Source organism: Macaca mulatta, chromosome 1, assembly GCF_049350105.2.
Source record: "Macaca mulatta isolate MMU2019108-1 chromosome 1, T2T-MMU8v2.0, whole genome shotgun sequence".
NCBI classification, from domain to species: Eukaryota; Metazoa; Chordata; class Mammalia; order Primates; family Cercopithecidae; genus Macaca; species Macaca mulatta.
In genome coordinates, this window is record NC_133406.1 from 12,515,501 (window position 1) to 12,537,670 (window position 22,170).

Consider the following 22,170-nt stretch of genomic DNA (forward strand, 5'->3'; position numbering starts at 1 on the left):
AAAAGACCACTCACTTTACAGCCTACTTCCCTCTGAACTTTTCAGTAACATGCCTGGGGCATCATTACTTGTATTTCAAGATATAATGTTGAATTTATATAGATACATATGTGTGTGTATATATAGTATTTGCTATCTATATTTTCATATATAGATGTATATATTTTATATATATAGATTTGTGTGTGTGTGTGTGTAAATTGAGTATGAATTGTAGAGTGTGCTTTCATGTGAAAGGCAAAGTAATTCTGAAGGTTGTCCTGTAAGATTCCAAATAGGTTAATAGAAAGTGCAATAGAGAGGAAGTGGAATTTGACATAGCACCTGTCTATATGAGAGAAAATTAGAGTTAGAAATCTTATATCTTATTTCTAGACTTCATGTTTAATGGTAGTATTTTAGTTATTCCTTATTGAATATGAGTTCTGGACAACGGTCATTAATGCAGCCATGAATTGTACAACTTTTACATTTCCCATCATTTCTCTTTTGGGTGTCCTGAAGGTGTTTAGAGCCCTTGCCACAAGAGCAGGGAAATATGGAATACACCAAACAGTTAATTCTTAGTTGTCTGCTCAACATCTGCCAGAAACTCTCTCCGGATGGTGGCAAAATACCCAAAGGTAGGTACTTTTTGGAAGGAAAGGTTAGAAAAATTACCTGCTTTGAGTGTGAGTGCACCTGCCACTTAGGGTTTTTGTCTTTCTCACCACTGTAGATGTTTTAGATGAGGAGAAGTTCAATGTGGAGTTGATAGTTCAGTGCGTCCGCCTTTCGGAGATGCCGCAGACCCATCACCACGCCCTTTTACTTTTGGGCACTGTGGCTGGAATATTTCCGGTAAGTGTTAATCATACAAGGTTTTAGCAGATATTTCAAGATTTTTCTTCCACAGAAATGCACTGGCACCTATTGATTTTAAATTTAATCAGGTAGGCTTTGGAATCTTCCAGCACCCGTGAGAGTCAGCCCTGCCTCTTCATAGCTGGGACTGTCTGAGCCAGTTGATCTTGCTAAGCTTTGGTTTCCCTTTTTATCAAGTGGGAATAATAACCTTCTTCACTGGATTGTTGGGGGAATTCAGTTGGATAATTTATGGTTAGTACTTAGCACAACACCTGGCACACTATCTATCTAATAAAACAGCGGGCATTAGTGTTATTTGGTAAAAGTTAATATCTCATTTATCCTCAAGTAATCCTCAAAATAACCTTTAACCAGTGACTTAAGAAAATTAATTTGATCACACACTATGTGATTTAAAGAAATCATGTCCCTTTTATGAAAAACATCATTTAAACATTTGTAAAGAGATTGAAACTATTTTCATATTGCAGATTTAGGTCAGAGGTTTTTAACCTGGGGTTCTCTGTGAGCTTTAGGGGATCTTAATGTACTGAAATCATATGCAAGGTTTTATGTCTATGGGGTTTTTTTTTTTCTTGTAAGACAGTCTGTGCTTCTCAAAGGGGTTGATAATCCAAAAATAGGTAAGAATCATTAATATTTTTTGTTTTTGTTGAAATATTATTCAGATGCCATAAAATTCACCCATTTAATAAGTATACAGTTTAGTCTATTCACAAAGTTTGTGTAATCACCACCATGATCTACTTTAAGAGCATTTTCATCACCCCAGAAAAGAAACTCTACACCCATTAACAGTCACTCTTCCTCCCCCTCCTCTCTGCCACCACCACCACCACCCTGCTCCTGGCCACTAGTAATTCATTTTCCGTCTCTGTTGATGCCTATGCTGGACGTGTCATATAAATTGAGCCATGCAGTATGTGGCCCTCTGTGTCTGGTTTCTTTTGCTTAGCATAACGTTTTTGAGGTTCATTCATGTTGAAGCTTGAATCTGTATTCCTTTTATGACTGAATAATATTGTTGTATGTGTATGCCACATTTTGTTTATCTCTTCATCAGTTGATGGACATTTGGGTTGTTTCTACTTTGGGGCTATTATAAATTATGTTGCTATGAATATTCTAGACCAGGTTTTGTGTGGACACGTTTTCATATCTCCTGGGTATATTTACCTAGGAGTGGAATTATTGGGTCAAACGGAATTTTATGTTTAACTTTTGAGTAACTTGCGAGACTATTTTCCATAGTGGCCACACCATTTTGCTTACAGCCTGTAAAGATCCCAATTTCTTCACATCCTTGCCAGTACTTGCTATTGTCTTTTTTATCACCATTCTAGTGGGTGTGAAGTAGTATTTGTGCTTACATTCTTTTCGTATGAATTTTTTCTTTGGAGAAATGTCTTTTCAAATCCTTTGCCTGTTTTTTAATCAGGTTATTTCTCTTTTTATTGGTGAGTTGTAATGAATCATCGAAATGGAAAATGTTAGCCTGAGCAGGAATATCACTTGTGGCCAGGAGTTCAAGACCAGCCTGGGTAACATAGCAAGACCCCATCCTTATAAAAAGGAAAAAGAAAAAAAATTAGCTGGGCATGGTATTGTGCACCTGTAGTCCTAGCCACTCAGGAGGCTGAGGTGGAAGGATTGCTTGAGCTCAGGAGTCCAAGGTTACAGTGAACTATGATCACACAACTGCACCCCAGCCTGAATGACAGAGCGAGACCCTGTCTCTTAAAAAAAAAAATTAGTAGAAATAGAAAATGTTGATAGTTATGTTTTCTTTCAGGATAAAGTTCTACACAATATCATGTCTATTTTTACATTTATGGGAGCCAATGTCATGCGCCTGGATGATACTTACAGTTTTCAGGTTATTAACAAGACGGTGAAAATGGTTATTCCTGCACTTATTCAGGTAAGCTCTCTTTTTACCATCCTGGGGTTTCTTTTTTTAATTTAAGAATTTTGCATATAAATGACATTAAAAGCCTGGGGTTTTTTTTTTTATATCCTCAACAATTGTATAAAAGCCTTTCTGAAATGCTCAGATACATTGCCCTTAAGTTTTAGAATGCTGAAGCTAAGAAGCAGTCTGGGCAATGTCTTTCCCAATAATCCAAACATGTTATAGCTGGTTCTGCTGTGCTCTGTGTGTGTGTACCTGTAAGTGTCTTAACATCATTTGGATGGGGTAAATTTACATCCACCATCTATTTCAGGACACTGCATCAGTTTGATAGTACCTTCTTACATGTTGATGAGGATAGGAACTTTTAGAGCTGCAGTGACAAATTTGTTAACATGCAGTTTAGCAGATGTTTGCCAAGCATTAACTCAGAGAGAGAGGTGAGATGTTCTCTCTCCCAGTAAGGAATGAACAATTCAAAAGTTAAAAGTAGCCTCAAGAATAAAAGAGCTTGGTCATCTGCTTGAGTTTTCTATGTACCCTCACTTGTTAATTAATGTCTTTTCTCATGCTATTGACCATCCCAGGGATCACCATATTCAGCACCTTCTTTTAACCTTAGTATTAGATTGGTGTTCTCAGTGTCCACCAAGTTGGCAAATATAGGATATATACCTAAAAAGAAAAATAATAATATGCATTCATATGGTCAGTGCCAGTCAAGTAAATGCTAAAGAGTTCAGAATAGGAGATAGTCCATATGGGACAGGATGACCAGAAGGTTCTGTAAGAAAATTTGAACCGGTGTGAAAGAAGATAGGATTTGTTCAGTGATGGCAGAGCCAATAGTATGAGAAAAGGCGTGATCTAGGAATGTTCACAGCGTGTTTGAAGAATGTAATGGTGATAGATGGATGGAGAGCAGAGAGTTGAGGCAGGTAGACGCTGGTTTAGTCATTCATTCAAGTGTTTTCTGTCATTTATTCAACAACTGTATTTTGATCGCCAGTACCTGGAATAAAATGGTTCAAACTTTATTCCGAAAGCAGCAAGAAGTTGTTGGCCTTTCCTGTGCTCTGCTTATCTTCATTCTTCTTGAGGCACAACCCAAATCCTGCGTGATTTGTGCAGCGTTCCCAGGCAGCCTAAGTGGACTCGCTATCAGTGTCACGTATTTGCCATCTGCCGTTACTGCCTCTTGTTATCTTTTCACATATGTATTCTGTGTCTTTTGTTTGTTTTTTTGAGACTGAGTTTTGCTCTTGTTTCCCAGGCTAGAGTGCAATGGCATGATCTCGGGTCACTGCAACCTCCACTTCCTGGTTTCAAGTGATTCTCCTGCCTCAGCCTCCCGAGTAGCTGGGACTACAGGCAGGAACCACCACACCCAGCAATTTTGTATTTTTAGTAGAGATGGGGTTCACCATGTTGGCCTGGCTGGTCTTGAACTCCTGGCCTTAGATGATCTGCCCACCTTGGCCTCCCAAAGTGTTGGGATTATAGGCGTGAGCCACTGCGCTCGGCCATGTATCCTGTTTCATACAGAAAATAAACCTCCTTTGGGGCAGGGCTCATATCATACACTTTGTATTCCCCTCAGGGCTAAATAGCACCTGGGACATGACAGTTACTTACTGAATATTTATTGTTAGGGCTTTGATTATTAAAACTCTTATGGCTGACTGAGTGTGGTGACATGCCCCTGTAACACCAGCACGTTGGGGGCTGAGGTGGGATTATTTGAGGCCAGGAGTTTGAGACCAGCCTGGTCAACATAGCAAAAGCCCGTCTCTACAAAATTTTTTTAAAAGTGGTGGGGGCGGGGGTTCTGGGATGTCCCAGCTTCTTGGGAGGCTGGGGTAGGAGGATCGCTTTGAGCTTAGGAAATCCAGGCTACGCTGAGATATGGTCACGCCACTGCACTTCAGCTTGGGCCACGGAGAAAGACCCTGTCTCTAAAAAAATAAATAAAATTCTTCTGGTAACTTCTTGGGGCCCATCTAAAAACCTTATCTTGTCCACCTAAAGCTTGTTTTGTGGAAGATTACTTGCACCTACTTACTGTCTCTGCTTGCTGTTTTGCAGTCTGACAGTGGAGATTCTATAGAAGTTTCAAGAAACGTTGAAGAGATCGTGGTAAAAATCATTAGTGTATTTGTGGATGCACTGCCACACGTCCCGGAGCACAGGCGCCTGCCCATCCTTGTTCAGCTTGTTGATACGCTGGGTGCAGAGAAATTCCTCTGGGTTCTCCTCATCTTGCTTTTTGAACAGTATGTCACAAAAACAGTGCTGGCGGCTGCCTATGGAGAAAAGGTCAGAACCTAGAGTGGGAAGATAAGGAAAATGGTGATTTACACAGATTTTATGTTATTGTCCAGTTTAAACATGGGGCTGGTGATGCCTAATGTGTGTTATTTGGAACCTTTTTGCTCAGAACCTTTTTCAAAAAGGTTTTTGGCATTTAAAAAAATTTCATTCAGAGCCCGTAGCACTCTGAATATCCTCAGTTGCAGCAAAACATCTGAGGGTGAATTAACTTTTCTGAGAAACAGATCTGGTGCCATGCAGGTGGTTCTGTTTTGAGCCCAGGAGAGTATGGCTGATGAGTAATGAAACAGCATCTCTTCAAAGTGGTTTTGAAGGCAGTTTGTGGGGAAATGGAGCCTCCGTGTCCCTGAAGTTAGTAAGACACAAACACGGGTGATTGTTTGGAAAAGCCCTGTTTGGATAAGCCAAGGACCATTTTTAAATGACTTCTTAGACATGGGATCTGGGAGTAGATCTCGACCTACTCTAAATAAAGTAGTATACTCTTTTCTGCTAGAAATCCTAACGCACATTATCCTGAAATTATGCCTTCACAATTCCTAAGTACAGATTTATGACTTTTTTCTCTTTCTACACAGGATGCTATTTTAGAAGCAGACACTGAATTTTGGTTTTCAGTCTGTTGTGAGTTTAGTGTCCAGCATCAGATACAAAGCTTGATGAATATCCTCCAGTACTTACTAAAGCTGCCAGAGGAAAAAGAAGGTAAGCGTAGATCGGGTGTCACTTACCGTTCAATCTGAAAGCTAAGGAGAAACAGAAGAGAATGTAGGTTATCCTTAGTACATCTTCAGAAGGATTTTTAAAGTAAGTTAATCATTTTAATTTGATTGTGTACTTTCTTGAATCCTTATGGAAAATAGTCGGAATTCCATTTGCCATTCCTCACACATTGTCTTTTATACCTCTGTGCCCTGTGCTTACATCTTGGCTGTGGAATGTTGCTGGTATCCAGGATGAGTTAGGTTCGAATGACAGTAAATGATCAGGACCTCGTTAGCTGTCTCTCAGCTTCTCATTAAAATATCTGAAGACATGTACATGAAAAGAAAAAAAGTAGATACCACAGGAGTGGCAGCAAAATATTAAAATTGTACCATACAGCAGAGCCTTGAAGAAAATCCCACTAACCGCAGCACCACTGAGGCTGGCTTGGGAAAGGGTTGATGAAGCCAGGTGTGATGGTATCAGCCTGTGGTCCCAGCTACCCAGGAGAGTGAGACAGGAGGATTACTTTAGCCCGGTTCAAGACCAGCCTTAGCAACATAGTAAGACCCCATCTCTAAAAATATTTTTTTCGTTAAGAAAGGGTTGACATGTTGAAAGTTCTTAGTTTTCTACTCTTCGAAGCAGAACAACAAGGCACGTTAGAAAGAAGATACTCTAAGAGCTCCGCGGAGACTGTTTTCTGCATGGCCAGCCATTGGCCCTGTCATCCCTGTTTGGCCAGGCAGTGACTTGTCCTATCCTGCAGTCAGCTCAGGTTTGGCAGGGACAGACACGGGAGGTCCCTGGAGAGTATGTGGTGATGTGGGTAAGGAAATGTCTTAGCAGTAAGTCATTCTGTAGGATAGTGGTTTTTAACACTGCACTGCCAACCCCATTTACATTAGATACATTTAATAAAGAAATCTACATCTGCAGTTGGAAGTTCAAGGCTCCTTCTGTGATATGGTCTTCTTCCATTTGATTGTCCACTTTCCCTGTTTTGTTTTTTGTCTTAAACACTCGCTTCTCAGGGCCATTGGGTACTTTCTTGGCAAATACACTCATGTTTTTCACTAATTTAGAAGAGGAGAAACTGGATGTAATAGATGAATAAATTTCTCTGTGAAAATGTTATCCCATTAACCATCCTTTACTTGAAAGGTCATATCTATTAATTCTGTATGAAGGATTTGGGTGAAAGTGAGTTGGGTCACTTGTTTTGTTGCTGTTTCAGAAACCATTTCCAAAGCAGTGTCTAATAAGAGTGAATCACAAGAAGAAATGCTACAGATTTTTAATGTAGAGACTCACACTAGCAAGCAACTGCGGCATTTTAAATTTTTGTCAGTGTCCTTCATGTCTCAGCTCCTGTCTTCCAATAATTTTCTGAAAAAGGTAATATGTTCTTTAAATGTGTTTATAAAAAGGTAATTCTGCTGTTTCCAAGGGAACTGTGTTTTCAGTTAGTAGAAGTAGCTTGGTAAATGGCTTATGAAAATGTGAGGCATGCCTTTAAAGATAATAGAAAAAAAAGTACATTTCACTCTGAAAAACTGTTCGTCACGATCTACTGAGATTGAACATAATGTAAACTCTATGTTCAGTGGTTTCATTCTTAAGTGTTGTGTACCCACCAGAAGTATATGAACATGTACACCAAAAAAACTACAAGAATGTTTATAATATTCGTAACATTCTTCGTGGTAGCACAAAGTTGGTAACAACTCAAATGTCTACCAGCAGAGTAGATAAATTGCCTGTGTTTTATTTTATTTTGTGAGACAGGTCTCACTCTGTGTCCCAGGCTGAAGTGCGGCAGACTCATCGTGGCTCACTGCAACCTGGAACTCCTGGGCTCAAGCAATCCTCTTGCCTCAGCCTCCCAAGTAGCTGGGACTATAGGCGTGTGCCACCTACGTCTGGCTAATTTTAAAACTTTTTTTTATAGAGATGAGTTCTCGCTATATTGTCCAGGCTGATGTCCAATTCCTGGCCTCAAGCGATCCTCCTACCTCAGACTCCCATAGTGCTAGGATTACAGGCATGAGCCACCATGCCGAGCCTTTCTTTACCTGGATATAGTGAGTTCTGCATGTATGATTTGTGTACATCTCTGTGTATTAAACTTGTTTAAACAATGAGAGAAAAGGGAGGAAAGAAAGGAATATCATGACCAGGAATATAAAAATGGTTTGACATTAGAGTACTGTAAAGTACATTAAGTCCTATAATGCATTAACAGATGAAGAAGGGAAAACATGATCATTTTACATTTTACAGTGAAATAATTCAGCAGATTCAATACTCATTCACAACTTAAGAAAATCCTCTCGGCGGTGCAGGATAGATGGGAATTACTCTGGCCTAATAAAGGTGACAATCTGAAGCTTGTGGTTTATATCATACCTAATGATGAAATATTAATGGTGTGCCTGCTGCAGTCAGGGACAAGAATGCCCTCTGTCATTGTTTCTATTCAGAAAAGAAATGAAGTGTAAGCAACAGGAAAGAAGAGAATCAGCAATTAGAACTAATAATGAGTTCAGTAAGCTAGCTTGAGAGAGATCAGTGTAGACACTATCTAGAGATAAGTGTAGGTCGTGATCTGTATCAAGTAAGCTGGCTGAACTAATTAGTCTCACACACCGTTACTAATATTATTCCTCAAATTAGAAAACAGAGTAGATAAAAAAGATTTCCTGTATAATAAAAACAAACTTAAAAAAAACATAAGCTTATAAGGTACCAAGAACAAGCCTGACAAAAATATGTGCACAAATATTATGGAGGAATGTCCAAGATATGAAGGGACACAGAAGAAAACTTGGAAGAAATGGAAAGAGAGACACTGTTTACGCATAAGAAGCCTCGCTATTTAAAGATGGCAGATCTGCCCAGATTAGTCTAGAAACTTAATGTGCTTTTTCAATTATATCATTTTAAGAAATTATATTGATACATTGATACCAAACTGTAAGGGGCCAAGGACAGGGGTATGGTGCAGGAGTACCATCTGATACCATACCATACATCTGATACCATACTATACCATCTGATACCATACCATACATCTGATACCATACCATACATCTGATACCATACCATACATCTGATGATGGACCAGTACGACTGAACAGTAGGCCCAGAAACACATGCAGGCGTAGGTAAGAAGTGTAGTAGGTGGTTTTACAAAGCAGTTGGGGGAGAGAATGGTTCAAGTGCTGGCCCTGGCATGATTTGTTTTCCATTTGGGGAAAAGTCTGATGTCACACCTTATAGAAAAGACAACTTTAGTCAGAGTAAAACTTCATTGTGAAAAACAACAGTTCAAATGTTTAGAAGAAAATCAAGGAGAACATGATCGTGACTGGAGGATAGAAAAGAATTTCTTTAAAATTTTGATTCACTAGAAGGCCACAGCCTAAGAGAAGATTATTGCTCTGCATAAATAAAAAAACATCAGTTTCCGTTAGAACAACTGGCAAAGAAGATGAATTCACTGAAGAGGGATCACAAATGGCCAATTAATGTACAATGTCATTTAGCCTCTCCAGTAAGCAGGAAATGTGAATAAATGTGATACCCATCAAATTGGCAAAACTGTTGAAGTTGTTAATCCCAGGGAGTGGCAGGTAGTGGCAGACAGCGTGATTGTTCCAACCACTTTGGAAAGCAGTTGGCAGGATCCCATGAGGTTGAAAGTTCTGGAAATTCCTATGATCTGGTCATTCCCTTCCTTAGGCATATATGTTGTAAAAACTTGCCTAGATGCTCAAAGGGACATAAAAATTTTCTTCTCTAGCATTGCTAATAAAAGGGGAAAAAAATGGACATAAACTGAACATCTGGCAACAGAGGCAAATGGATAGATAAGTTGTATTTATAGAGGAATATCATATGCAGTTAAAATGAATGAACTAGAACATAAGTCACCATGCATAGATCTCAAAAATATGTTTCCAGAAAAACATGTTGTTCCATGATATGTACTGTTTGAAACATTTGGTAGCAGATTTGGGATGATGGTTGTGTTTGTGGGACTTGGGTAATGGGAGAATAGGACCAAGGAGCAGTACTTGGGGGATTCCAGCTGAAATCTGTAATGTTTAACTTCTCAAACAATGATATGTGTGCTCACCAGATCAGCATGTCATAGAATTCGGTAGCGGTAATTCAGTGTTGATTGCTGTATTTTTCTGAACCATTGTAGTACTAGAATGTAATTAAATTAAGATAAATAGAGTTACTACAGTATAATGAGGATGATATGAACCTGATTAAATTGTAATGTCAGAAAAAGTTGCTATGGAAAGTTTGAGTGAATGGTCCAAGTTTCATTGAACTGACTTGAAATGACTTTTATTATCAACTTTTATATTCTAATGACATCTTCTTTAAAAATTAGGTAGTTGAGAGTGGTGGTCCTGAGATTTTAAAAGGCCTTGAAGAGAGGTATGTTTACTTTTCTTTTTTTACTTTTTATTTGGGAATGACTTCAAACTTATAGAAAACCTGGAAAAATAGTACAGAAAATTCATATACTCTTTACAACCAGGTTCACTTTTGCCACATTTACCTTAACGTTCTCGCTACATAGGGTTTTTTTCTCTGAGCCATGTGAAAGTAAGTCATATATATTATGTCTCTAAGAATAAGAGATGTTCTTATAAAACCACAGTACATTGATCAAATTCAGAAAATTTAACATTGGTCCAATCCAGTGATGTAATCTACAGTTCCTATTCCAGTCTCCCAAGTTATCCCAGCACTGTCCTTTACACCGCATGTGTTTCTGCTTCACAATCCATGTCAAGTTTCGGTATCGTATTGAGTTGCCATATCTGTTTAGTGTCTTTTCATCTGGCCCTGATTTCTGTGCGCTCATGAATTCTTTATTCCATGGATTATAATCCATATGTTGCCATTATATATTTGGGTGCAGGAATTTTCCTTTCACTCTCATGTCCTCGGAGGGGGTGCCTCCTGGCCTTGCTGTGTACCTCCTTTTCAGATGCAGGGCGTTCCCAGGGCCACTGTCCTGCCCTGTCCGCTGGAAAGTGCCTGCCCTGTAGCCAGGATTGTGAGCTGCTGAGCTCCAGTCCTGTGGGCCGACTTTTAGCGCTATGTGTAGGACTTTCGTTTTTGGAGCTGATTTGTCTGAGCCCCCTTCTCCCCTCCTCTGCTGTGCTATGTCAACTTCTGTCTCCACTCTTCCTTCTAGCTCCCACCTCAGGCTGGCAGCAGTGGGGGGATCTCCAGTGGTAGTTGTGTTGGAATTTGATGTGTGCTTTTCTAATTACAGGTTATTTGAAGTTTATAGTCTTTTTTTTTTTTTTTTTGGTCTCCTAATGTGAAAGAAGTGGGTTATATGTTCATTTGTATTAATATTTCTCTTTATACAAATGGTGTGTGCGTGTGTGTGCATGTGTGTGTGTGCACACACCTGCCATTAACCTAGGACCATAATTCCCTGAACACCCCACTTGGACAGCACAGTGAGACCCACTGAGCATGAGCTAGATATGAGTGAGTTCCTTAAATGCATTCAGCATCTGTTGTTTATTCCTCACCTCACAGTCTGAGCGAGGACGATGCTTCTGCGCGGAAGTGCCTAGTTACTTCTTGATGATCTCTGTCTATGGCAGTAATCCCTCATTTCCTTTCTGTCCGAGTAGTTTTTGAAATAATTTAGTACAGAATTATTTAATTGGTCTTTCTACTTGAAACATTTAGCATGAGATAGACATGAGCGAGTTCTCTGAGTGCCTTCAGCTGCTGTTTGCTGAGCGAGGCTGCGTGTTTCAGGTTGCTGGAGACCGTTCTCGGCTATATCAATGCTGTTGCACAGTCCATGGAAAGGAACGCAGACAAACTCACTGTGAAGTTCTGGCGTGCGCTCCTTAGTAAAGCTTACGACCTGTTGGACAAGGTAGGTTTTCATTTCTCCCTGGAATTAATTGTTTCGTTGCTGTTTTTTATATTACTGTGAAATCATTTAAAGGTTTTAAGAAAAAACTTAGCAATTCCTTTTATGAATACAACGAAGCTCAGATTTTTCTTAGAAAATAATCTCGTGATGACTAGAAATAAATTTGTCTGGAAAAAATTGTTTCCCTACCAGTTATGAGAATATGTACCTCATATATTTTAAAAATTAAGTCATGTAATATATAATGTTCTACTTTATTCAAGTAGAATACAATAAAAATATGAAGTATGTTACATGCATATCACTGGCCTTGAAATTAGGATTGCTAATTCAAATCTAGCTAAATGGTTTAGCTTCATGCCTTTGACACTTCCTCCTGACATCAAGCTTTTGTTTTGTTTGATAATGTGTGGTTAGTAATGCCTACCTGAAAGGTTATTTTAAGAATTAAATAAGAAAATGTGTGTGAAAGTGCCTGGTGCCTGGAGGTGTGCAATGGACAGCAGTCTGTCTTAACTGAAGTTGATCTTTTTTTAATTTTTTTTTCTTATCATGTTAAATATAAAACTTCTCTTCAGGTCAATGCCTTGCTGCCCACAGAGACATTCATTCTTGTGATCAGAGGGCTGGTGGGCAATCGCCTGCCATCTGTTCGGCGGAAAGCGCTGGACCTTTTGAATAACAAGCTACAGCAGAATATATCCTGGAAGAAGACAATAGTGAGTGAAGACCCAGGACACACCCATTTACTTTGCTTTATCAAGGAGCTGCATTTAACTCCCTTCAGTTTCTCTAGTGGTACAATTTCAAATTGAAGTATATTATTATCTGAATATAATACCATGACATGTTTTAAAATGTGATGTTAATTCTAATGGGAATACATGTGTGTTGTAAGAGCTCTTAGAATGAAATTTCAGCCTATTGGAATTCTTACTACACAGCTTTGTGGCTTTAGCCTTAGCATAATTCTAAGTCCCTTTTACTCCAAATTGTATGCGTGAAAAACTGGTTAGAACATGCATTTTGCTTACCATGACTGTGTGACTCAGGACCCCCGAGTCTGATTTCCATTTGGACAGTCTCAAGCTGTGACAATGGGAAAAATGGACAAACATTTTTTGCAGCTTTAATGATTTGGGGATTCTGGCTGTCCCCTTCAGGTTACCCGTTTCCTAAAACTGGTTCCAGACCTTTTGGCCATTGTGCAGCGTAAGAAAAAGGAAGGGGAAGAAGAACAAGCAATCAACAGACAGACAGCATTGTATACCTTAAAGCTTTTATGCAAGAATTTTGGTGCAGAAAATCCAGATCCTTTTGTCCCAGTGCTGAGCACTGCTGTGAAACTGATTGCTCCAGAGAGAAAGGAGGAGAAGAATGTCTTGGGAAGCGCGCTGCTGTGCGTGGCAGAGGTGACCTCCACCCTGCAGGCGCTGGCCGTCCCCCAGCTTCCCAGGTATGCGGCCGGAGACTTGAACAGGAGCTGTTACCGCCTGGCACACGTTGAAAAATAACACCTTGGTGACTTTTTTCTTTTTCCTCTGAGTAGACGTTGCATAAAATTGGATTTGTTAAAGAATTGATCTTGCAGGGTGTGGTGGCTCAAGGCTGTGATCCCAGCACTTTGGGAGGCCAAGGCAGGGAGATCGTTTGAGCCCAGGAGTGTGATGCTATAGTAAGCTATGACTGCACCACTGCACTGTAGCCTGGGCAACAGAGTGAGACCCTGTCTCTTAAAAAAACAATAAAAATAATCTTCAAACGGAAAGACAGCCTTCCCATTTATCTTCAGATGCACTGCTTTGTGATGTTAATCGTCCCCCATTCTTCCTTCCTTTTGTCTAGCATAGTCAAAAAGCAGTGGGTGAAGGTTCTCGGCAGAGGGGCCCACCCAGTTAGGCAAGGCCAAAGCTGCCTTCTGTTGCCAAATGTGGAAGTTAGAAGCTCCTGGCTGTGGTAGTTCCTTACTGTACACAGCCAGTATGTTCCTTAACCTGTTAGAGCTTTACTGTCTATGAAACAGAGACAGTATCTGCCTCATAGGATTTCTGTAGGGCAGTGCTTGCAAGGAGTTTTGCATAGTGCCTGAAACATAGTAAGTGTTCAGTTAATGAAAGCCATTGTTAATTTTTAAATTACGGTTGTGTCCATACTGTTGGCACTGGGAGATCTCTTGTGCTTAGCCACGTAAAATGTGTAGACAACGCTTTTTAGGCTGTGAGGTAGAGAGAGATATGAGGGAACAGGCAGTTTGTTGTTTTTTTCCTAATGCCTCTGCTGCATTCCCTAGCCTCCGTTTCTGCTTTCATTTCCTCTAAAGCTCTTACTCCATTTCTAGCCTGATGCCATCGTTGCTGACAACAATGAAGAACACCAGCGAGCTGGTCTCCAGCGAGGTCTACCTGCTCAGTGCCTTGGCCGCCCTGCAGAAGGTTGTGGAGACTCTCCCGCACTTCATCAGCCCCTACCTGGAAGGCATTCTCTCCCAGGTGAGCCACGATGACCGCGACACGCTACACGGGGTGGCTGGGGCAAGTAAAAGATCACAGATTTCGTGATTGTTTTTTCTTTAAGGGTTAGTTTCTGTTTGACAGAAAGGAGTCTTATTTCTAAAGAGATGTGCTTGCTTTTATTAAATGTGGATTTTTTTCTCTTCCATCCTCCTTGCCGCTTAATCTTGAAATTGATATGGGGGTCACTTTTTAGTGAGGCGCTTCTCTTCTTTAATTGTGCGGAACGTATTCTGGTTTTTTTTCTCTTCTGTGAGATATTTGGAGTTGGGCTGATAGAGCCGCCTTTTATTACTTGTGGAAATTTGTGGGCCCTGTTTCTACTGTGAGAGGTTTAATCCAAAGGCATCTTGCAAAGCAGAATTTTTGTATTGCAGGTCAGCAGTTTCCTGTCAGCACGCTAGGGGCCAGTGGTATTTCTGATTGAAAATGCTCAAGAATGTTGAGCCCTGGCTGTTCCATTGTGTTGATCGTTTGCCATTTACAAGGTTAGGAGCCTTCATTACCACGGGCAAATGATTAAACCGGTTCATATACACCACAGCCAGGGCTTACAAGTAACCTTCTCAGCCTGTGCTCTGAGGAGCTTTCTTGGTTTTTTAGCAACTTGACTCTTGCCATGGTCTCTTGCATTCCTGTCCTCTAAGAAAATCATCTGTCTGGGTGCTCTGCGTGCATCTGCCTCTACCACTGGCCTTTGTCCCTGATCGCAAGCTGGGCAAGAGGTGTCTGCCCAGTTTTATCCACTGACGTTTAGGGCTGGCTTTAAAAGGAACACTGAGTGTAGTTAAAAGGTGCTAAGCATTTTCCAAACACTAGTGTGTCATCATGAAGCCTTTCTCTAAGTGTATGTTTGTCAGCGAGGATCTGCAATGGCCCTGATCACTTTTTTTATATTCCTGTAGGTGATTCACTTGGAGAAAATCACTAGTGAAGTGGGTTCTGCCTCCTCACAGGCTAATATCCGTCTCACATCTCTGAAAAAGACACTGGCTACCACACTCGCACCCCGAGTCCTGTTGCCCGCCATCAGAAAAACTTACAAGCAGGTTGAGAAGAACTGGAAGGTTAGATCATATTGGGTATTAAGACTTTGGAGAAGGGAGAGGTGGTACTGAAATGTGTAAACTTTGACTTAAAGAAGAATATGTTTATTTAATTTTGAAAAATGCACATTGCTGAACTCTAGGAATCATTTGAAAATGGCACATCTCTTTACTGTGTTATTGGTAGAATCATATGGGTCCGTTTATGAGCATCTTGCAAGAGCATATTGGGGTGATGAAGAAGGAAGAGGTCACCTCCCATCAGTCTCAGCTAACCGCCTTTTTCCTGGAGGCCCTGGACTTCCGAGCCCAGCACTCTGAGGTAAGCTCAGGTTCACTCCTCCAAATCCTAAAGTTGTTACCCACCTGTTGAAGAGTCCAAGGACAATCTGTCTAGCTGTGTAACAGTGGTACTTGCCAACATAATTTACAGTTAGATATCAGCACTCTAATAAATGGGCTCTTCTGTTTTCAGAACGATCTGGAGGAAGTTGGAAGAACAGAAAATTGTATCATTGACTGTCTAGTAGCCATGGTTGTCAAGCTTTCCGAGGTCACATTCCGACCCTTGTTCTTCAAGGTGATGCTTTCTTCCTCTTCCACCCTTTTGTGCTCAGATTTAAGTGACAAGATGTTGAAGAAACTAATACTATCTTATCCTTTTAGCTGTTTGATTGGGCTAAAACAGAAGATGCCCCAAAGGACAGGTTGTTGACATTTTACAACTTGGCAGATTGCATTGCTGAAAAGCTGAAAGGGCTTTTTACGCTGTTTGCCGGCCACTTAGTGAAGCCTTTTGCTGACACCTTGAACCAGGTGAACATCTCCAAAACAGGTGGGTAGTTGCTTCAGTTCAGTTGTCGCTCTGTGTGCCTTATACAAGGTACCAGTAAGACACAACCTAGTGCTTGGAGACAAGATTTTAAAAGTTCTTAAGTTCTAAGCTGAGGAGGGTGAATTTTTTACTTCATTGTTGTCAGACAGTGAAGTGTTGTTTTAGCATGATGAACAAATGTTATATGTCAGCTCACTTGAGAGAAAGGATAAAGTAAATGGCCATCGCTGTCAGTTACTGGAAGTAACTTTAAAACATAAAAATTAAGATTCGTTTATTCTCTGATGCTAATAAATGACCCACTTGACAGCTGAGGGAATTTAACTTGCCAAACCGAGTGTTAGCATCTTAACTCTAAAAGAAGAAATCATTCTTTGAGAGACCATCCTTTTTGTGTTCTACCTTCATCCTGATTATGATTTCTAGATCATTTTAGACTCTTCTGATTATGGTTACTTTAATAGTGATTTCAGTGTAAACATTGGAGGTTAAATGGTTAAGTTCAGTGTTTTTTCATTTTTACTCTTCCCACATCTACAGATGAAGCATTTTTTGACTCTGAAAATGACCCTGAAAAGTGCTGCTTGCTGTTGCAGTTTATTTTGAACTGTTTATACAAAATCTTCCTTTTTGATACCCAGCATTTTATAAGTAAAGAGAGAGCAGAAGCCTTGATGATGCCTCTGGTGGATCAGGTAACCGAACAGAACCATCTTTCGTTACTGAGGAAGCCATCGCTGTTCGAGCTTGGAGGTTTTAGATCTGCTCGAATGACAGCTTGTTAGGCTTTTTCCTTTGTAAGGTTGTTTTTTTTTTTTGGTCTTATTAAATGAAATTTTTTATTTGAAAATTGTTTTTTCAAAGATATAACTTCATTGTGGAATTTGAGTTTTTTGTTTTGTTGTTTTGTTTTTTTGAGACAGGACAGGGTATTGCTCTGTCACCCAGACTGGAGTGCAGTATGCAATCTCAGCTCACTGCACCTCCACCTCCCGGGTTCAAGCAATTCTTGTGCTTCAGCCTCCTGAATGGCTGAGATTACAGGCGCCTGCCTCCATACCTGGCTAATTTTTGTATTTTTAGTAGGGATGGGGTTTTGCCGTGTTGGCCAGGCTGGTCTCGAACTCCTGACCTCAAGTGATCTGCCCACCTTGGCCTCCCAGAGTGCTGGGATTACAGGCGTGAACCACCGTGCCTGGCCCTGAGTTGTTTTTTGGGTTTTTTGTTTGTTTGTTTAACTGCTCAAAAGAAAGACATGATACAAGGTGTCATGGTTAATGTATTCATTTGTTTTAACTGGGCCTCATTGAGAACGTGTCAGAGCATGGCTGCCCTCTGGAGGAAAGAGCTCCTCCAGGGTGTTCTGCTGGAGAGAAAGGGGCGACGGTAAAGGGCATAAAACTCCATTTGAGTTCCAGAAGGCAATACATTTGCCCTAGATGGTATTAGAATAGTGCCTGGTTTTTGAACCTGCTCTATCATGAAAGATAGTAAAATATGTGTATGTTGGGTATTTTTTCAAACAGAAGAAAGAAATGAGACCTGTTGTTCAAAGTCTTTGTGTCTTCATAGCTGGAAAACAGGCTTGGGGGAGAAGAGAAATTCCAGGAACGGGTGACAAAGCAGCTGATACCGTGCATCGCGCAGTTTTCGGTGGCCATGGCGGATGACTCTCTTTGGAAACCACTGAACTACCAGATTCTGCTAAAGACCAGAGATGCCTCGCCTAAGGTTAGGAACTGGGTGACAAGTACTGACACTGCATCTTTTCACTGTATGGCCTAAACAGCCTGCAGGTGGTCACAGATGCAGGCCCCTGGTAAACCGGCAGGGAAGAACATTGCTATTTGTCGTCCAGTACTAGAGGTCCGGTCTTTTGTATTAGGCAGAAATTTGTGCCTAAGAAAATTTTGGTTTTTACTTATAGGCTATTTGTAAAGAATAGCAATGCCCTTATCCCCACCCCAATGGTGCATTGGGCAGAAGTACTAAAATACTTTCTAAATACTTTTAAATAACAAAGACTTGAAGTAATTCCTTGTTTTTTAAGTGCCATTGAAATGTCATTGTGCTCCAGAGAGAGATGCATTGAATTTGTCCACAGAATAGTCTTTTGAGTTAGCGCAATACCTTCTGTTGTTTATAGATACTAAGTTTATGATCTTGTTGAGTAAGTGGTGGCAGTGGAAATAAAACATGGGTGGGTAGGTTGAGTGTAAGTCAAAATTCCACACCCAAGTGTCACAAATTTCAAACTTTTCGCAATAAGTCGCCATTTCTCAAACTAATGACTGTATTAGAACCTTACTGGATATAACAGCCCAAAGCCGAATTTTATTAAGAAGATTTATTAGTTCAAATTCTTTATTAGGATATGCTAACAATGAGACTGTTTTCATGAACCCCCACATTTTAAACCATAGGTTTTTATACAAGTAGCAGTGTCAAATTTATTGTAATATTTTACTTTGATTGCACAAATCAAGGAAATCCTGATTGAATCTAGGTAGTTACAACTGGTTTTTTAATAATTCACTTTGTACTATCCAGATATTCTTTAAAATATCCAAAATTAGATGACCAGTAGGGCTTTTGTTTCAAAAGCTAACAATACCCAACTACTGCTTGCTTTCCTTATCATAGACAAGGCATGTGAGGAACACCCAGACATTTTTAAAGCCCCAAAACTAGGGTATCGTGACACAGAATGTTTTTTATTCAGTGCTGAGATGGGCACTTTCCCCAAGCGAGTGTCCTGGCCCCTCATACAACTATGGTGGTGACCACAGTCAGGGGCTATGGGTGGGGAGACCCACCAGAGGCAGCTAGAGGCACTGTATTGGCAGCCTGGTGGGCTGGCGAGCTCCAGTGAAATAAAATTTGCAACAGACTTGAGTTTGCATGAGGCATTTTATTTTATTGGTTTTTTTTTTTTCAAAGGAAGAGATTATAAAAAGACATTTCACATTAAAGATTTGCAGTCGTGGGACACGGTTTGGAAAACACTGATTTATAAGGTTATGCATATTACAAATAGCTCCCAAATGGTTAAACTGGTATTCTAAGATGAAAGCTGAATGAGGTGAATAAATGCATGTGAACTAATGTTTAGTTTAGAAAGTTAGAGCTTGTCTCAAGTCAGTACAGCTCTTAAGATAATACAGTAACACTACCTTTTATTTCTTTGCTCTTTTATCCCTTTCAGGTTCGATTTGCTGCTTTGATTACTGTGTTAGCACTGGCTGAAAAACTAAAGGAGAATTATATTGTCTTGCTACCAGAATCCATTCCTTTCTTAGCAGAGTTGATGGAAGGTAATTCCCAAACTATTCCCAACTATTAAACAATTAAGGAATAATTCAGTAAAATTCTGTGAAAATGTGCCCAATGATAATGCAGATTTGGATATAACATGACTAGCAGTTGATCCAGTCCTCATACAGGCAGCTCCAGTCTCAAATACAGGCAGGCTCGAGCTCCTGTTTTGAGTTGGGTGGAGGGAGCGAGTTGTGAAGTGACCACCTCGTGATCATTTGAGAGTTCGTTTACAGTGTGATCTTCACTGTCTTTACTTTTGTGGTGTTTTTTGATCATACAAGCAGATTACAGTAGTGTTTTTAATTAACCTCATACATTTATATGATTGAAGTTTTGGTCCCCAGATGGGAGGTTGTTTAATGGAAAGGCCTAGTGGCATTAAGGATGCAGTAGGATGTCCACTTTTAGTAGCAAGCGACTTTCCTTCACTACTCCATGTTAGGTGCTTTACATGGATTATTTCACTTAAACATCACGTTTTATCTCTGTTTTACAAAGGAAGAAACTAGAGGCTTAAATGGTTTCAATTATTTGACAAAGATCACAAGCTCGTGAGTGTGACATGGGGAGCTATGACAGTTCTAGAACATAGCCTTAGGCCCAGGAAATACCAGTAAATGTTATTAAGGGAGGGGTGGTGGAACAAGTAGATCAGTACTGAACTGATTCACTGCTTATCTAAGCTAAAAAAGTACATTCTCCTTTGTTTCTTAGCTCCTGGAGGGGGGAAGTGTGAGCTACTAAAGGGGTGGCATCCCTAGGAAGTTTGAGTTTTTGGGGTTCTTATTCAGCTTCCAGGGCAAGCCTGTGGGCAGGGAATGAAGGCAGAAGGAGCAGTGTGGAGGGAGGGGGTCCGTGGTGCCCCCTGCTTTGTTAATGTGCTTCATTTCACTCGATTGAACGATTGCCAGAGAATGCAAGACATTAAGATTCAACTAATGAGAACTGAGGCAGGCGGACGGACTCAGATTTTAATTTTGATGTTTTTTTTTTTTTAGATGAATGTGAAGAAGTAGAACATCAGTGCCAAAAGACTATTCAGCAACTGGAAACTGTCCTGGGAGAGCCGCTCCAGAGCTATTTCTAAGACTTTCTGTGGTGTTTCATACTCTACTCAGAGTTCTGATTTTTCGTATTTTTATTTTTGGGTGTTGGGTGCCATGTTACTTTTGGTGCCTTAATACACCTACGTGGTACTTAACAAATGTTTTATCACTTTACAGAATTCTCACCTGGTTTATGCTGCCGCATAAGCCCCTCCTGCCTACTGTAGAGAGCTGCAGAAAGAGTAAATGACATGGAATTTTTATACAGACTGACGTGTGTGTTTAAACATTTATTATTCTCTTCCCGATTGATGGTGGTAATATCAGACCTGTTTACTTTTAGCACCCAAAGCAGACGCCTCATTTGTACTGTAAGCCTTGACTCTTGTGTGCAGCAGTGTCTTATATACACGGTATCTGTGTTGCAGATTTCACTCCAAGTTGCTCTCTACTTCAAGAAAATGAAGTTATTTAGCAATCAGCAGAAATACTTTTGACCATAAAGCCTACTTTTCATTTTGGGTAGGCGAACTTCAGCCTTCATTTCTTGTGCCTATAAAGAGAAGTGGTTCTGGAATGCTTTTTTTTTTTTTTAACCCAGAAGTGTGACTGTCACCTTTATCCTTTATTCTTCTGGGAAACAGGGGAGATGGAGGCAATAATACGCTGCTTCTAAAGCAGCTCACACCTGGCTGCTCACACAGAGGGCCCAGAAACACTGGGTGGCACGAGGAAGCTCCTCCCGGATTAAGAATGAACCCAATTCCATCGGTGGTTAACTAAGAATTACTTGTCTAAGACAGTAAGTATCAGTAGATTTTTTTCAGTGCTTTCAAGTGCCCTAATCTCTAGTACTGGGTCATGGTGAAGTTGGAAAGTGAGGGCTCAAATGAAATTAAATCTGCCCCCTTTTTAAAGGCATCAAGAACAATCCCATAGAATGTTCGCATTGAGTTTAAAAGCCTTTGAAACTAATATAGAAGTTTAATGCAGAAATGTGGCAAGCAAAAGGTCAACTTGCAGTTTAGAGACAGAGCTTGCTTGTATAGAATTGCATATTTCTAAGAATTGTCTCAATAAAATTCATTAATAAATACTAATAGCTTTTTAAATTTTTTACTCCATATAAAATGAAAATGAACTTAAGACTTATAAGGAATGATGTGAGTGGGCTATTTTTTTCCCAAATGCCTCACAGTCTCCAAAGCTCAGTTAAGCACCTTGATGGTCTTTAAGAAGAAAAATAACTGGAGGATTCTGGAGTCTTCTTGCCTTCTACAGCTTTCCCTGTGGCACCCCCCACCCCCAACCAGTGTCTTTGAGCTTGGTGAGACTCTGCATAAATTAACATGAAAAGCTGAAAAAGAATTAAGGGCTAGCAATTTCTACACTGAGTACTTTTTAAAAGATAAGATTGACAATGGCATTCTTTTCAATATATGGATAGAAATATCTAACTGAAATCTGTTCTGAAAATATTCCTAAATCCTGGCAGAGTTCTGCCCCAGTTTAATGTGATAAAATGATCCTCACTGAGCGAGCTTTTTTCCTTCCCGACTCCCAAACCTTTGAAATTTCCTGAAACAAGATCTGACCTGTAAAGATCCCATATACATGGAACTTCTGCCAACTCCCCTCAAATAATAGAAAAATTACAGAAATGCAACA

At 40.1% G+C, this 22,170-nt stretch overlaps 1 protein-coding gene across 1 annotated transcript in view; it reads left to right on the forward strand.

Moving 5' to 3' along the window:
- The window catches only part of HEATR1 (HEAT repeat containing 1), a 56,578-nt gene extending 34,976 nt beyond the window's left edge, over positions 1-21,602 (forward strand). The window contains exons 27-45 of the mRNA XM_015126988.3: positions 505-623; positions 719-840; positions 2,660-2,788; positions 4,865-5,095; positions 5,689-5,815; positions 7,053-7,213; positions 10,224-10,270; positions 11,624-11,747; positions 12,326-12,466; positions 12,911-13,203; positions 14,086-14,236; positions 15,163-15,324; positions 15,491-15,625; positions 15,779-15,883; positions 15,970-16,138; positions 16,679-16,833; positions 17,711-17,869; positions 19,344-19,452; positions 20,455-21,602. Coding sequence (XP_014982474.3) covers positions 505-623; positions 719-840; positions 2,660-2,788; positions 4,865-5,095; positions 5,689-5,815; positions 7,053-7,213; positions 10,224-10,270; positions 11,624-11,747; positions 12,326-12,466; positions 12,911-13,203; positions 14,086-14,236; positions 15,163-15,324; positions 15,491-15,625; positions 15,779-15,883; positions 15,970-16,138; positions 16,679-16,833; positions 17,711-17,869; positions 19,344-19,452; positions 20,455-20,543 — 2,728 coding nt within the window. The 3' untranslated portion in view covers positions 20,544-21,602. The remainder of the gene's footprint in view (positions 1-504; positions 624-718; positions 841-2,659; positions 2,789-4,864; positions 5,096-5,688; positions 5,816-7,052; positions 7,214-10,223; positions 10,271-11,623; positions 11,748-12,325; positions 12,467-12,910; positions 13,204-14,085; positions 14,237-15,162; positions 15,325-15,490; positions 15,626-15,778; positions 15,884-15,969; positions 16,139-16,678; positions 16,834-17,710; positions 17,870-19,343; positions 19,453-20,454) is intronic.
- The last annotated feature ends 568 nt before the right edge of the window (positions 21,603-22,170 follow it).